This window comes from Pogona vitticeps, chromosome 2 (assembly GCF_051106095.1).
Source record: "Pogona vitticeps strain Pit_001003342236 chromosome 2, PviZW2.1, whole genome shotgun sequence".
Taxonomy (NCBI): Eukaryota; Metazoa; Chordata; class Lepidosauria; order Squamata; family Agamidae; genus Pogona; species Pogona vitticeps.
The window spans coordinates 224,600,088-224,617,426 of NC_135784.1; the positions used below are offsets into that span (position 1 = coordinate 224,600,088).

At 40.0% G+C, this 17,339-nt stretch overlaps 1 protein-coding gene across 22 annotated transcripts in view; it reads left to right on the forward strand.

Moving 5' to 3' along the window:
• MPDZ (multiple PDZ domain crumbs cell polarity complex component) overlaps nt 1-17,339 on the forward strand; it is a 127,703-nt gene that overhangs the window by 34,921 nt on the left and 75,443 nt on the right. For all 22 annotated transcript variants that reach the window (XM_078384964.1, XM_072992114.2, XM_078384973.1 and 19 more), the window contains 7 exons: nt 2,348-2,468; nt 3,515-3,603; nt 5,402-5,597; nt 6,877-6,966; nt 13,803-13,891; nt 15,368-15,514; nt 16,108-16,254. In XM_078384964.1, the coding sequence (XP_078241090.1) occupies nt 2,348-2,468; nt 3,515-3,603; nt 5,402-5,597; nt 6,877-6,966; nt 13,803-13,891; nt 15,368-15,514; nt 16,108-16,254 (879 nt within the window). The remainder of the gene's footprint in view (nt 1-2,347; nt 2,469-3,514; nt 3,604-5,401; nt 5,598-6,876; nt 6,967-13,802; nt 13,892-15,367; nt 15,515-16,107; nt 16,255-17,339) is intronic.

Below are 17,339 nucleotides of genomic sequence, written 5' to 3' on the forward strand. Positions count from 1 at the left end.
TATGCCTTCCCCCCCTCCCTCCTGCTTCCCATATTTACCTCATCATCCCCCCGCATCCATCAGCCATCTCCTTTCTGTGCCAGCCGGCACACAGCTGCAGCTCTTCACCTAGGTCAGCTGCCACAACTTCAGCTGCTGCTAGTTTTGCGCCAGCTACCCAGCTGCCGTCTTCACTGCATGTAGAACCCTTCATTTTTGTTTTGCCATTCTGGCTGGCTGTCTTTGCTTTCTGAAAAGTGCTTTCATTTGCCAACTGCCCCCCCCCCCAATTCCTCCATGATCTTAGTCAGAAATAATTTCTCTCCATGTTTTTAAAAGATGCTAAGGAATAATATACTGTAGCTAGAATTGTGGGAATTAAAAGTTGACTCGAGGAAGGACATTGGTATATGTAAACAAAGATGTGTCAAAAAATGAAAGTGAGTATGTCTTTCTCCCTTTGTTTAGAGAGAGAGAGAAAAAGTCTACATCAGCTCTAGCAGGAGTCTCAGAAACCTGTATAGATAATATGACAGCTGTTTAGTAGGATGCTTCAGTTAACTTGATTTTATTCAGGAAAATTAGGTGCTGCTTCATGGAATTGTACTGCCTCAAAATATATAGAAACAAATAAGGACATAAGGAAGGGATCAGGCTCAAGGCTTTCAGCCAGTTTATTCCAGCAGCCTCATACTTTTTCATGTTATTTTCTTCACTACTGTTTTCAGGAAGACATTCTCAAGCATGATTTAAGCCATTCTTTCATATCAAATAAATCTTTTTCTGAAAATTGTTCCTTCATTTATAAATAAAATCTCCTTTTCCTTAATTGCTGCCTGATTTTATACAAATAACACATTCTGAGGTAGTGAGTGGAAGGCAAGCTGGTATCTTTGCCTGTTTTGTCTCTCTGGAATATGAATTAAATTGTATTATTTTGTGTTATGGCACTTCTTGAATTACCTTTACTTCAATGGCAGTAAAATTTTGCCTTTATTCATACTCTACCTAGCCTATCTCTTTCTCTTCACAATCCCTCTTGTCTAGCGCAGAGAGTGTTGGGTCCCCAGTTTTTATTTTGCCATTAGAACCATTTCTGAGGGGCATTCCACTCAGAAATGTTCCTACTAATGCAAAGGGGTGTGTGTGTGGACAAGGCAGCATTCACTGCTTCCCTCCCTATCTCCTGCTACAGTGTCACCCTCCAAGTAGAACAGAGAGAACTGAAAGAGAGAATGTTCAAAAATTGCTATCATGCATTCTTAATGCAGTAAAGGTGGTGGTGGTGAAACAGTATTGCTGAAATGTTTCAAATGAAAGATACTTATGGAAACAGGAAGATTAAATAGAGAATATATAAATCACACAAATAAAAGCTTAAACTTTAAGTTGAAAAGCTATTTAAAAACATTTCATTGAACGTATGTTGTTTACGCACTTACATATCCGTGCAGCCATGATAGAGGGACTTGACATGAAAGCGGTGAGAGCAAAGTCTCACATCCCATGTAAGTCAGTAGAGGTAGGGCCAAATGTAACTTATAATAGATTTTATTCATTGAAAAATCATTTAACTTGATGTGCTGGTCTAAAATAACAGTTCCAGTTGAGGGGGTTAAATCTAATCAAGTTATATAAATGAATCTTATAACTTAAATATGCCTGTGGAAATAGTTTAAAAAAACTACCCCCAAAATGCAAAATATTGTATCACAACTACCAAGGACATCCTTAGCATTTAACTGTTTTTTCCATTAAAAGCAAGATGAAGAAAAAAAATATACTGATCTGAAGCTAAGGTGGCACGTGGGATGGAACAGAGGAAGTGCCTAACCCAAAAATTCAAGGGGGAACCCTCAATGCCCCCTCAGAAACCAGCTATGATGAGAAGCCAAAACCCATCCTCTGTTGCTCTTCTTTTTATGATGCTTTTGACATGGCTTTCTAATAAATCACAGGTTTGGTCCAGCAAAATATTTCTGTAGTTGGATGGGCTCCTTCCATCAGCAAAAGGGTTCAGTTTACTGGCTGAACTTGGGAAAAAGTCATCTGTTTAGCACTGAGGCTTAAGGATTTCCAAACTGCAAGACATTATGCTGTGTAGTAGCAGCACACATCTTTTCTAAGAAAAGTGCATTGAGGATTTGCTATGAAGAGTACTGTTAACTTTTTAAAAGCTTCTTTAGCTGTGTCAGTTACTTTCTGTGTAACCAGAGTTTGGGCCATGTTCTGTTAAGTAATGTTATTTATTTGCAGCTTGTATGCTTGAATATTAGAACTTAGATGGGAGAGGGGTAACACTTTTGTCAGTTCCTTTGAGGGCTATTTTTGTGGAGCATAACTGCATATACTTATTTCTTTCCATAAGCGAGATGAAGAGACACAGAGTGAAAATCTTGCAGATGGAAACACATTTGATGTTGATCTTACAAAAAACATCCAAGGGTTGGGAATAACTATTGCTGGCTATATTGGAGACAAAACCTCAGGTAATATTAGGCTAAGGTCCGTCAAGAATATGTTGATCATTTCTGTCACCCTTGATTCCCAGATCTCTTTTCATTTACTGACTGTTCAGCTGAGCTTTTCAAGCCACAATCTAAAAGTTAAATAATAATAATAATACAGTGATATGCCATATGCAGAGGAAAATGGGGGTGGAAAAAGTATATGTAACATTTAAAGGCTGAAATTCTGTTGTGGAGCTAAGTTTGCCTAACTGGAACTTGTTCACTATTTAACCATAATTAGCAATGGGGGTATTCATATATGAATATGAATATCTTCACGCAGCTGGAGTTAACGAGAGTCCAGCCCCTGCGGCCGGACCATCTACTCACATGTCTGCCACTGGCCTCACTCATCCTTCCAGTCGCTCCCAGAGTGCTGTTCTCTTCCTGGTTATCTAGCCACTCCTGGCAGAGAGAGGGAGGACAATTCTCCCGGCAAGGCTGCCGAGTGGCTAGCTGAGTGGCGCTCCAAAGCGATTGGAAGGAAGAGAGGGGCCGCCAGCAGAGGTGTGAATGTATGGTCTGGCACCAGGGGCTGGACCCTCATTAACTCCAGCTGCATGTGGATATTGGTATTCATACATGAATATGAATTCCCCCATCTCTAGCCATAATCGTTCCAAGGAAGAGATAGTATGCATGAAGCAGTTCCACATGCATATTTCACAACTTGTGCCATGATTTGTACAATTAGTGGCACAATCAGATTGCGCAGTGTGGACTGATGTAATGTTCTGCAAACTTCTGTGGGATAGATATGTTTTTGCAAAGCACTAGTAATTTATTTTGAAATTTTTGCTTTTATGTATGTGTGTGTTAAAACATAAGTTTTCCCATTGCAATATACACCATAAGAAACATGAGGCTCCAGTGTTTACCTACACTGTGGTGTTTCAAATGTAATGCTGCACATAGAATATCACTGAGACTAGTAGAATTTTATTTGGGTTTATTGACACATACCGTAGGGGCTTAACTAGCTCAAATGTTGTTTTAATCATATGATTTTTGCTTTTAATGTGCAGAACCTTCTGGGATTTTTGTAAAGAGTATCACAAAAGGCAGTGCAGTTGAGCAGGATGGTAGAATCCATGTTGGGGACCAAATTATTGCAGTAAGTAATAATGGAAGAGTGTTTTTATAGACTGTTTTTGTTATCCACTCCTATTAATGATAAATTGAAAACCAAATGAAAATGCAATCTGTCCAAGAGTTTTTCAGTAGAACTCTCTTCTTCTGACCAATATATGTAACATGTTCTGAAGGTAGGCCTTTGTACCATAATGCTATAAAGTGATCAGATTAATCCCAGTCTTTTAAAATGGATGAAGAGGAGATTCAGGTAATTATGGGTTTGTTAGTGTAATATTTGTTCTAGGTAGATTTGTTGGAAGCATGCTTAATTATCAAATTACCAACCATGCAGAATAAGTCTTGCTAAGGAAGAATCAGCATGGCTTTCGTGAAGGTGTGTCCTGTGGCATCAACATTTTAGAGTTTTTTCAGTGTATGTACAAGAATGTGAATGGGGTGATACAATAAATGTTTACTTGGGCTCTGGAAAACAATTGACAATTCCCCCCTGCAGAGATCCCAAGAAAACCTAAAATTCATAGTATAAGAGGAGAGGTCCTCGTAGGTATTAGAACAGTAAAACCTCCAAGGATCTGTGTTTTATCTGTTGTCTTTTAACTTTAAATGATATGGAGTTAGGGGAAACTAATGAGAAGATGAAGTTTGTTTACAATACTAAATTATTTAATATAGATAAAATAAAGACAGAGTAAAGAACTCACCAGTGGTTTTTTTTTCCTAACAGGGTGAATGAGTATTGAAATAGAAATTATAATTTATTGTAAGCAAGTGTAGACATTTGGCAAAAATCGTCTCAGTAATTTTTTCTACCTACATTATTAGACTGTAATCTAGGCTCACCCATTCAAGAATGGCAAGAGTCTTAGAATAGATGCAGTAGACAGTTCAAATTGCAAAATACACTTCCATAGTAAGTATTGACAACTATGAATTTAGATAGATTTTTTTTTAAAAAATTAAACATTCACAAGGTGTATCAGTGTCAACTTGTCATGATGACTGTTAATATTCCTCTGAGAATCAGGTTTTTTTTTTTAACAGTTAATGAATGGTGGCCGAATTGTCCAAAATGAATTGGTTTTTAAAAAGTGCTTTATGATAATCTGAGTATCTCTTATTTCATCAAAAACACTGATTAGCTGACTGGTAAAGCTGGGCCATTTATTCCACCATATTAGAACACAGGTTCACAGCAGAAGTTTTAGAGCATACTGTGGTATCTGAGGATATTTTGATCAGACTTCAGCTTAGAAATTGGAATGGGTAGGTCATGTGACTCTGTATATGCTACCTCCATCATCAGGTCTGGTGATCTGTTCCAAACTCAGAAACCTTTCTACATCAGCTATTACCAATCTGCACTTGGAAAAATGTTTGCTATACTCACATGTGGACAAAAATACAATGGATCTAATCACCTGCTGCTGTTTTCCCTATAATCATTTGATCATTCCCCTTCTCACTGATTATATGAGTTTGTTAAAATGGGGGAGTTGATTAGCACTTAATCATTCATAGTAACAGACATTTTATCCAGCAATAGTAATGAAGTAGAGAGCTAGCAGGGCTATGATTTAAAATGTATGTATAGACTGAGTTGTGTCCTCTTCAACATATTCCATATAAAAAGGATAGTTTGAATAAATCTGCATGTGCTTTTCTGGGATGTAGGTATTCAGAGGTGATCAGTCAACAGGGAAAATGTCTAGATGGCTGGCAACTAAAATAAGAGCTGAGTGTTTCAGGGATGGCTAAGATGAACCTTGGTTCATTTTGAATTACACTTTCTGGAAAGTAACATATATTTATTTCTTTAGGTGGATGGAACAAACCTTCAGGGCTTTACCAACCAGCAAGCAGTGGAGGTTCTGCGGCACACTGGCCAAGCAGTCCAACTTACACTGGTCAGAAGAGGTCCTAAACAGGAAAGTCACATTCAAGCTCATGAAGATGTCAGCGGTGCAGTGGAAAAGGATTTGATTTTCCAAACAATGGATATTGGTATAGGGAAAGGTAACTGGTAAAAGTTTTGGTACAGATTTCTTGAATTTCTCCCCTGTTTTTTAGCTTGTATAACCTGGAGTGTGGTATAACGGATATGATGGACTGGATTTGAATCTCCACTCAGACATGGAGGCTCACTGGGGATATGGAACTGGTAGAGCCATTCCTCAAATACCTCACTTCCCTTGAAAACCTCATTAGGGTTGGTATAAGTTGGTTCTCTCTTGACAGTACATAAGATAACAAACCTAGAGGAGATGGCTTATATTTGCCTTCAGAATCTATTACTTAGTGTTTGTGTCTCAAGATTCATACTGGTGTTTCTTATTTAAGGAATTTGTACCCTATTTCAGTGGTTGTGTAAGACAAAAATATTTCCCATGCTGTTCAGAGCCAGAGAAAGTCTTAATAGGAAGCTTGCTATTTAAGAGACCAAAAGGCAAAAGCAAAGTGTGCTGCTTATATACCTCATTGTAGCACTTAAAGCACTCTCTGGGTGGTTTACAAGTTAATTATGCAGGCTACACATTGCCCCCCCACCCCCAGCAAGCTGGGTTCTCATTTTACCAACCTCAGAAGGACAGAAGGCTGAGTCAACCTTGAACCGGCTACCTGGGAATGAACCATGGGTCGTAAGCACAGTTTTGGCTGCAGTACAGCAGTTTAACCACTGCACCATAAGGCTCTTTAGGATTAAAAAGACCTCAGATCTTGAAGACCTGTTCCCATACACAGCAGACTTGATGGATTCATAGGTTGATGTTATAATGCACATTTAAAATGTTTAAGCAGGTTCTGAAAATATTGGCATGGGAACATAAAAGTTATTGCAAGGATTCATTTTGTTGGGCTCTGACCAGTTTCAGGCAACTGAAGTTTGGTGGCAACTGGAAAAACCCAGTATAAAGGATGCATTAACTTGTTTTTAGTTGTTGCTTGATGGTAACGTCTAGCATTATGCTGCTGAGTTTTGGTGAAGCCATTTGCTTTAAATGGTATCTTCCCCCCTGCAGCCTGAAATTTAGTGGTATGATTTCTCCCTTGCAGGCTGAAATGTGGTGGCATGGTTATAAAGAGTGACCTAATAGGGTACAGCAATGAACTTGGAGGCCATATGTGACCCATGACCTATATTCCTGCCTCTGCTATAGCCTACTTGAAAAACACATCCTTCATTTTATCCTGTATGGGCTCAGGAGTTCTTAAATCCATGCAGAGCAGGGGAAAACATGGTCATAGCACAGTGGTGTGCCCAGAAATGCTGAGAGTATTTTTCCTTCTTTTGCAGAAATCAGTGAAAAAGAGCAGAAATCTCCATTACTGTCATGCAGTACCAGTGTGGTTCATATTGGAGAAGAAACTGGTCCACAGCAATCAGGTCTTGATTTGAAGCTTACAGTCTTCACCCTTGTAGAAACATGCTTGCACCTCTCAGCTTTTGCTTTCTTCTTCTTTTCTGGCATGGTTGCCGCTCTTTTGCAAAACATTGTGAAAATGCAGTCTCCCTCATGTATAGCTTTGGCGGGAAAACAGGAGAATTTGAAATAATTTCTTTAATTATGTCTATACAGTAGTATAACCATACATTTTGCAAAAGCATAGCACTGTTTTACCCCTGTAAAGACACAAGTGACCATAAATCTACAGCTGATAGAAAAGTGATAAAATACATGAATAACATAGAATTTGTATGCCTGAAAAAAAGCACCAATCTGTGAGATGTTTTTTTTTCTTTTAGGATGATGGAGCCATTCATGGCTCAAATTCAGATCTTTTAATTACTTCTTTTTTAATTCCTAAAACTTTAAAAATTGCTGCTTTTTAAAATAACTTCAGAGAATTCCAAAGATACTATTTGCATAGCACAGCAATCTGACCAATCAGGATGTGTCTTTAGTCAGCCCACAGGGCAGATGTCTGTCACTTTTAACCCTGCCATGGCCTTCAGTATGAAAGAAAGCATTTAATTCCTCCCAGGCCACACATTCTTAGCATCTGCTTGTGGAAATATTTTTAAAGCTGTTTTTTAAAAAAAGAAAATGATATACAGCAGCTTACCCATTTAAGCTGTGAAATGACTGTCCTTTCCTTTCTGGGTTTAAATGATCACAATGCATGTTTTACCTCTTTTACTTATGAGTAGGTTCTTCTTCATGGCCTCTGTGAATGTACACAAATGGGTTGTTCTGCGCCTGCACTGAACGTCTTGGAAGATTCTAGACCTTAAAAGTACAAGATTAGTGGGACGGTCCCCCATGGGGCACATGCTCCGCCCAGCCAAGATTCCCCTCAGTTCCTTTTTTCCGCCGAGCTGTTTGGATCTCTGGAAGAATGGAACAAGTCAATGAGCGATTATATTACTATTTCCTATTCTAATCAACTCTTCAAATTAATCATTTTTATCCATTCCCATTTTTGGCTTCCCACCCCGCCCTCATTCTCTGCAAACCTTTTCCCTCTGGTTTCCCACTCTTTATGGCCTTGCCAGGCCCGTTCAGGTGGTGTGCTGTCTGCTCAAACAAAATACCCCTGACAGGCGTGCACGACCGGTGCCTGTTCTGCTTGGGTGAGCAACATCCAACCCACTCCTGTGCGGCCTGTAAAAAACTGACTAAGCCGGCACTTAAACTTAGACCCCAGAGGTTCCATTCTTACCTTTGGGCGACGGCTATGAATCCTCCCTCAGCTTCTATGGAGACGGCAAAATCTCCAGACCTGTCAGTCAACAGGCAAACTCAATCCCAGCCTGCTCCTGACCCAATGACTCCTTTGCCTCGGTCTAAGGAGAGCTCTGATAAAGCCAGGTTGATGTCGAAACAAAAACTGACATTGGTACCGAAGACCTCGGCTTGAGCCCATTGAAAATTCAATTACAAAAAAAGACTAAATGAGTCCATATCGAGCCTCCACAAACAACTCTACCATCACCAGTTCTGGAGGAATCATTAAGAGAGGCTCACGGCTCAACATGAGAGAGAGAAAAACCGCAACTAACAGTGGCCCAGGCTCCAGTGTTGACCGGTAGCCTATCTCCCCACACTGGCCTCTCAATGGCTGATGTACCATCCAGACAGGCCTCAGCCCATTCTAGCCCTTCATCAGGGTGGGCAGTTGAGATTCAACTCTCAAGATCGGAGTCTTCACACCACTCTCCCCGAAAACACTGGGAGAAGTGTAAACACATCTCGCCTCCTTGGCATGTCCTTCTGTATGGAGAGTGCTATCATTACCACCAGCTTCCACGGTATCATCACTTTGACATGGATAAAAGATATCAATTTTATGATCCTTATCTGATGGAAGCGCACCCAGAACATTTTTATTACAATGAGCCGAAATGTGTAAGATATGCATTACCATACCAATAAGGATATTCCCTATCACAATCCCCTTCACCACCAAAGTGTCAACACCGCTCGCAGCAATCGATACTGACCTTCCCTCCACCTCCGATCCAACCCAAGCCAACTCTAAAGCATTCGATATTGACATATCACACTGACCATTCTAAATTATCTAGACATTCCTCCAAGGACCAACAATCAGTTCAGGTGGCAACTATATACACAGGTCCCCATCCATTAACTGGATCAGAATCACGTCCATCGTGTTCATCCCTCTGAATCCAACCTCCGCCTACAATTCCTCCCTTACCGAGACCCAAAAACCAATCTCCATCCTCTTCATCAACCTCTGATCAAGAACTGGAGTCGAAATCATCCCAAGAATCACCTCCCAACTTCCCTACTCCTCCCTCTGATGTCAGTGATAATCATCCTCCATCCCCATCAGAAGATTTTACTTCCTTATCAAGTGTGGCTAAATCTCTCCAACTGCATATTGAAGAGCCTCCATCATCTGAGGCAGACATAATCTTTGATGATATCAATCAGGAAAAGAATCCTCCACTCAGTCTTACCTTTATCTCATCTATGTTAAGCTAATGAAAGAAGCATGGGACAAACCACCATCCTCTTTACACATATCAAGATGAACTGAAAATCTCTATAAAACGCGCGGACCTGACTCCAAATTCTTAGCAAAACATCGTACTCCCAATTCAGTAATTGTGGAGTCTAACCAATCCAGGAACCGGAATAAATCTTCAGTGGCCCCAATCAATAAGGAGGGTTGAAAATTGATATTCTTGGCAGAATAGTTTATTCACTTCAATCCTTTCTGCTCAGAGTTGCTAACTACCAGGCTGCAATGGGGGCTTACCAGTGCCAACTTTGGAATAAAATTATTCCCATACTTGAATCAGTTCCCGAGTCCATTAAGACCAAGGTTATCAACACCCACACTGAAGCCACAGCATTGGCTAACAGCAAAGAATTGTGGCTAGACATACAGCAGACGTGGCATAGAAGACTTGGCATCCCCAATAGCGTTGCGTCAACATGCATGGCTTAGATCCACCGGCCAGTTGAATGATGCAAAGTCAAAGATAGAAGACCTTCCTTTTGATGGCACAGGAATTTTCAACCAAAAGACTGACGAGGTTATGGAAAACCTCCATAAGACAAGGAAAACCGCAAGGATACCAGCACATTGTTTTCAGTGTCAATTTCAGACCAGATTAAACCCATTTTTTCGTTCCTGGCAGGATATAACTAATGACCAATGGGTCCTTTTTATAATCAAATATGGCTATTTTATTGAATTTGAATCTCTTCCACCCATAGGAAAAATTAAAACTACCCCATACACTGTAGTTATTCAAGAAGTTTCTTCACTTCTTCAGAAAAATGCCATAATTAAAGTACCTTCACTTGATCTGTATAATGATTTCTATTCAAGATATTTCACAGTCCCTAAAAAAGATGGAGAACTCCATCCCATCCTTGATCTCAGATACCTCAGCAAATTCATTCGACCCCAAAGATTTAGAATGTTGACCCCAGACACAATTATCCTTCTACTTTCACAGGAAAACTCGTTTGTTGTGATCAACCTACAAGACATTTATTTCCATATTTCGATTCATCCGTCTCATCAAAAATTTCTCAGATTCCAATTCAACGACATCGCATACCAGTTCTGCTCCCTGCAGATCCACAGCACTGAGGACTTTTATGAAGTGCATGGCACCAGTCGCTGCGCATCTTCGACTCCAGGGTATAAACATCTACCCATACATAGACGACTGGCTGATAGTCGTTACATCGTACCACGATGCTGTAAGAGCTACAACCATCGTGCTCGACACACTTCAAAACCTCAGACTCAGGGTGAAATTTAAGAAATCACACCTCAAACCAACACAAACTATCACTTGCATCGGAGCTCTCTTTAACTCCTTGCAAGCCAGGGTGTTCATTCCTCAAGAACGAATTACAATGTTAAAGAAGGCCCTTCGACCCTTGCGTTCTCGAGCTCCCATACCAGCCCATCATGTCTAACATGTCCTCGGGCTCACGGCATCTACAACATCAGTGATTCAACATTCTTGACTCAAAACGAGGTCGCTCCAGTCATGGTACCTGTCACTATACAACCCGATGACAGACCACCCATATATGTGGTTAACAGTGACACCAGAGTTAGCCAAACAACTCACTTGGTGGACATTGATGTCAAACTTCCTTGTCAGACAACCCTTCTTGTTCTTCCTGCTGACAGTGCAAGTTACCACCGATGCCAGCCCATCTGGATGGGGGGCACACTGTCTTCACCACAGGATTCACGTCCTATGAACGAATCAAGAACATTCACTTCACATCAGTCATCTCAAGCTCTTAGCACTTATCAGAGCTTTCCATGCCTTCCTCCCAATCATCGAGGGTCGTGTAGTGCAACTCGCCACGGATAATACCATGGCTGTATATTATATGAACAAGCAGGGAGGCATCCAGTCTTTATCCCTCCTGTACCTCACTATCGACCTGTGGGAATGGTGCTATCAACAGCACATCTTCCCGATAGCAGTCCACATTTCCATGGATGATAACTACATAGCAGTTCACCTCAGCCATATGACATCGAGAACACATGAGTGGTCTTTGAAGAATCAAGCATTCAATCAACTTTGCTGTCGATGGGGAACGCCATCCATAGATGCCTTTGCGTTGAGTGTGAATGCCAAATGCAGTGTATATCGCTCTCGAGCTGGAACAGATGAGAACTCCATTGAGGACACATTCATGACAAATTGGGACAAGGGATTACTCTATTCCCACCAATACCACTCATTCAAAGGAAAATCATCAGAATTCAACATTTCCAATTGAATGCGATCCTCCTAGCCCCCTGGTGGCCGAGGCAGCCATGTTCACTCACTTCAGGTCGATGTCGACGGACTCGTTCCGACTCCCTCTGGTTCCCGACCTCCTGACACAGGATGGTAGGATGGTGTACCATCCAGACATCCTGCCATTGAATCTGACAGCTTGGAGGATACTCCCGCCTTGAAGAATGTTTTAGATCGAGCTTGAAAGCCTACAACTCAACTTCTATATGCAAACAAATGGAAAGCTTTTCTTACCTTCACTGAAACAAATAACCTACCTGAAGTACCTGTCTCCTTGACGACACTGCCTACCTTTTTACTCCATCTCTCCAAATTTGGACTCTCTCATTCCACCTTAAAGGTCTATATCTCAGCCATCATTGCCCATCAACCGGATAACTCTAAATCAGCAAAACTTCTCTCTCATCATACAATAAAAACAATTCTCAAAGGACTATATAACATTTGTCCACCATGCCAGCGTATTATACCCTGTGACGTTTCACCCAGTGTTCCCAGTTTGTTTTCCCCAAACACAGGTTCACTCTCTGGATACATTTACTCTTTCTTCCACTACCACTAGGGATCTCTTATCCACACTGCACCAATATGTTTTTTTGATGGACTAAGCGTAGCAGAAGTGTACTTTCATGAAGTGGCATTCTTCCACTGCCCTCTAGGGACCATGTTTTAATACTAGTTTCTGGAAAGGAAGTCATAGTTTTGAGAGGCAAAACTCTAAAAATCATTCACAAATACAGAAAATATTATCTGTGTTTGGATGTTATTAAGGTGTGAGCTTTGTAACTAAAAGAAGGTTTATTTGCTTCTATCATTCAGTAATAAAATCTAAAGTCTCTTATTATCACTGAAGTAGTTTGGGAAAAGGTATAATGTATATACCAATTAGTATGTCAGTAGTTGTTTCTGCTTTATAAAACTAAATGTATTTCAGTGCTGAACAGCATAATGTTGTTAGGCCAATAACACTGAGCAGTAGTAGCATTTCTGAAAACAATACAATCATTGATTGCGTTCTGTTGGTTTAAAAAAGGAAGCTGCATTATTGGTGTTTTTTGCTATCATGTAGGTTACAGCTCTAATTTTAAATTCACACAATAGTCAAAAAGGTCTATTTATCTTGTATCGTTAAACAAATAACATGAGTAATTATAAAGACCAGTTGGGTCAAAGGAAGACAGATGGTGCATGTAATTTCTGCATTCTTAGGAAGAAGAAGGTGCAGCGGAGGGTAGCCAGAGAAAAACCTAGTTATTCAGGATGTGGGCTGGGTACAATTAGTATTCTTTGGAAGAGAGGAGATGAAAGAAGATCCATGAAGTAATGCAACTCTAAACTGAATAGTCAGGCTAAATGGAAAAAGGTGATGCAGTTTTGATCTGAATAGCAAGATAAGTGTTAAAAGGGTATTTCAATTAGTATTCAGTAGAAATGTTGTATGATGAAAACTAAGAAATTCTGTGGAATAAAATCTCACCATAAACTGATGTGATTTCTTAAGTACTTGATGCATATGGTAAAAAAAATCTTGAAACAAAATCAAAAAAGTTTGGGATTGTTTTAATATCACAAGCTTTGAGAAAATGCATTACAGTGGTGCCTCGCTAGATGATGATAATCCGTTCCACTGAAATAGCTGTTTAGCGAAATCATTGTCTAGCAAAAAGCAAATTGTTGTCTAGTGAAAATCGGTTTGCGAAGCAGGGACCAAACATTGTCCAGCGAAATTCCCCCATAGGAATCACTGTTTTGCGAATCGCTATTGTGATCGCAAACAGTCAATGTCTAGCAAAAAAACTCATGTGGGGTAACTGTCTAGCGAGGCATCACTGTACAGTGTTTCTGCTAGTATTGCAATGTCTGTTTTTCCTATTTTTTTCTCTTTTAGTAAATCCAGTAAGAGTAGCCCATAAGTATTCATACCATTCTCTTTTTTGTTTTTAATGAACTGTGACAATTACTAGAAAGAGTAATTCAGCTATCCTCCATGGATGAAGAAGTGTCATTGCAAAACAAATGGCAAGCAATTTTGGGGGCAAATTATGAGATTGTGGTAAGTAGACTGATGGCCTTGCTGTGTGCCCCCTCTTCCCCCCCCCGATTTCTGCATTTGTTTTCTAAAATTTAGGAAAAACTGTTTAGAAGAGAGTAACTCTTGATGATAAACAACACAGTCCAACTGGGTGTGAAAGCTCACCCTGAAGACAGGGTGTAGGTGACAGATCTCTTCATATCAGGGCTGAGCCAAATTCTTTTGTTGCCTGAGGTAAATGATAAAATGACTACCCTCTCTTCTTCCTAAAGAAGCCAACTGGACTGGTAGTTTTTATCTGACTGCAGTTCTGGTGATGTGACAGCATCCTGCACCACAGCTGTGGGAGTGGGAAGGCTTATAAGGTGCAGAGCAGACTACTGGGAACAAAGACCCTGGGCTTCCAGCAGAGGGGAAAGGCCTAAGGGGTTAACACCACTCAGTACTCACAACACAATTAGTTTAAATTGGCTAACGCATTGATTTAAATACGCCTACTCTAGTCATAGTTTACTGTGCTAAAGTAAATTGCAACTAGGGTAGGCCCTTTTAAATCAATGAAACTTACAAAGAAGTTCACTCACCAAATTCCCACTGATCCAGAGGTCCTACTGTAGTGCAACTTACTACATTAAATAACAGGATTTTAGCCATACATATTGTTCCCTAGCTTTTAGATCGATATTTTGTAAAGCAGCATTTTGGCCAAAAGGTTACAGAAAAGATACAAAATGTTCTCATGCAAAATATGCAGTTAAAGCTCTTTATGAAGCTATCAGTGTACCTCTGGTTGAGGGTGGGCCTTCATCATACATGGGGTGAAGTGGGAGAGGCTACATTTAACAGCTTCCATTCACTGAATAGTACAGCTGTTCCTCCACCTGGAGATTAGTAATTCTCAGAGGATTTTATAGTCAGGAGTGCATCCTGTGCACGCTTAACTGCTCCCAGAGGGTGACAGCCTGTGTGTGATATTGATGTTGAATATAGGAATCCAGAGTTTGTATGTTGCGTTGGAAACATTTCCGTTTCAAAGTACTGTTATTTGTTAGCCATTGTTTTTGGGGCACCCACAAAAGTGACTTCTGGTGTAACAGGAAACACAGAACCTTTGATTTTGTCATTTGTTCCATTTATTTATTTCTCTCTCTCTCTCTCTCTCTCTCTCTCTCTCTCTCTCTCATTCTGACTTGTCTTTCATCTCTGGGGCAGCTGTAGCTCCAGCATCTGTCTCCTTTTGAAAAGGAGAATGGGAAGTTACAGCTGGCTGCTCCCTTTCAGCTTACATTGTGATTCCATCTTGTTTTGATGTGAGGTATCAATGAGCATGGATGATTTTTGAAAGAAGTGAAGTTGTACCTTAGAAGGAGAGCATCTGTGGCAAAATGTTATGGTTACTGCTTTTAAATCTACCAATCCTTTGTAGACACATCTGATTGCAATTTTAAAAACAACCCCTTTGTTAGTGTTCTGAAGATCTATTATGATTCTTTCTAGGTGGCTGATGTGAACAAGTTTAGTGAAAGCAGCGGACTGGGGATAAGCTTAGAAGCTACAGTGGGACATCATTACATACGATCTGTTTTGCCTGAAGGGCCAGTTGGACTATGTGGCAAGCTTTTCAGTGGGGATGAGTTACTAGAAGTATGACATAATCTCTGATTTCTTCTTCTCCTGGGATTTTTGTTTGTTTGTTTATAATATTAATGCATTTAGAATTCAGCATATTTCGTTAAATGTATTTCACAAAGGAGAATAAAAATACTAGGAATGTACTGAAACTCTTAATAAAGCAGAGATCGGAGAAGTTTCTTTTTTGATCTAAAATGCCCTGAATACTCCAGTCAATGTAAACAAAGATGTATGGAGTATCCTGAGAGTTGTAACCCCCAAAATGCCTTTCCAGCTCTACAGCACACTACAAAGCACTGTAATATTTCACCTTTCAAATCCTATTCATTTGAGTAGTATTTATGCAAAACCACATTTTTGAATTCTTGATAAATTCTTGTCCTGTTCACTGGTTTCCTGGAAAGTTCCTAGTGGATGGTGACATGGTTTTAATCTTTTTACATGTATTTTCCAGAAACTGAACTTGCATTTTTACTTACTTTGCTGCTGCATTTTCTCTGCAGTATATTTAACAGGCTATATGTATTTAGTGATGTTAATTTGGATGAACACCATATTTTAATATATTTCTTATTTCTTTTAAGAGTATATTCTCCTGTTGGCAGGTAAATGGAATATCATTGCTTGGAGAAAATCACAAGGATGTAGTAAATATTTTAAAAGAGCTGCCAATCAAAGTTACAATGGTGTGTTGCCGTGCAGCTCCACCAGCTACTCAATCAGTAATGGACAAGTCTCTGATGACAGAGCAGGTAATACAGGATAAAGGCGCATGTCTTGTATGTACACATGTGGTTCTGTTCCAGATATTATCCAACCCTTTGATTACTGGATATGGAATGTGCATTCGGGAGTTCTTTCATAACTTCTCTGAATTACTCAAGCCCACCATGACAAGGCAGCAATCCATGAAGGGATCCTGAAAATAGCTTTGGCCAAATAATTGCTGTTACTTTAGAAATACTTGAAACTGTGTTTCAAAGTCAGATGGGCAGATATTGATCAAGAACAATTCTAACATCGTTTTGAGCATACAGAACTAATTGTACCAGTGTTTTGGGATAATCACACTCTCTCCATCCCCCCCATAGTTTTTATGTTTATGAAAAGAGATGGGGATTTTGTGGCATGTTGTCAAGCTGAAATGCTACATAAATGCTACATAATTAGTAACATAGGAATGAGATTACTACTTTAAAGCAGTGTGGACACACATACCCAGTTTGAAAATTCCCTCCTATGTATTCAGGCTGCCTCTGGATATTTTGACTGTGTGGGATAAAGGAAATATGAAATATTTGATATCTCCTCCATATATTTACAAAATCTGAAGCAGATTTTTTTCACTTCTACTTTTTTCTGTGTTTTCCCTGTCACTGTCCCCATACATCAAATTTGTGCATCTGACCATGTCAGGCATCATAAAGATGAGTACTGAAGATGAAGAGCAAGTCACTCATGCTTTCTCTGGTCCATTTCCCAGTGTTCAAAGCCTTTATTAGGCTCCATTTCATTGTCCATGTACTTGGACATCTTCAGTTAGGCCTCATCTTGAGAACTGTGTCCAGTTCTGGACATTGCACTTCAAAAAGCATGATGACAAATTGGAACAAGTTCAGAGGAAGGCAACAAGGATGATCAGGGGGCTGGAAACCAGGCCCTGTTGAGGGGAGACTGAAAGATCTGGGCATGTTTAGCCTTGTGAAAAGAAGATTGATAGTAATTTTCAAATACTTGAAAGGCTGTCATACAGAGGAGGGACCGGATCTATTCTCAATCATCCTAGTGTGCAGGACACGCAACAACGGGCTCAAGTTACAGGAAGCCAAAGTTTGGT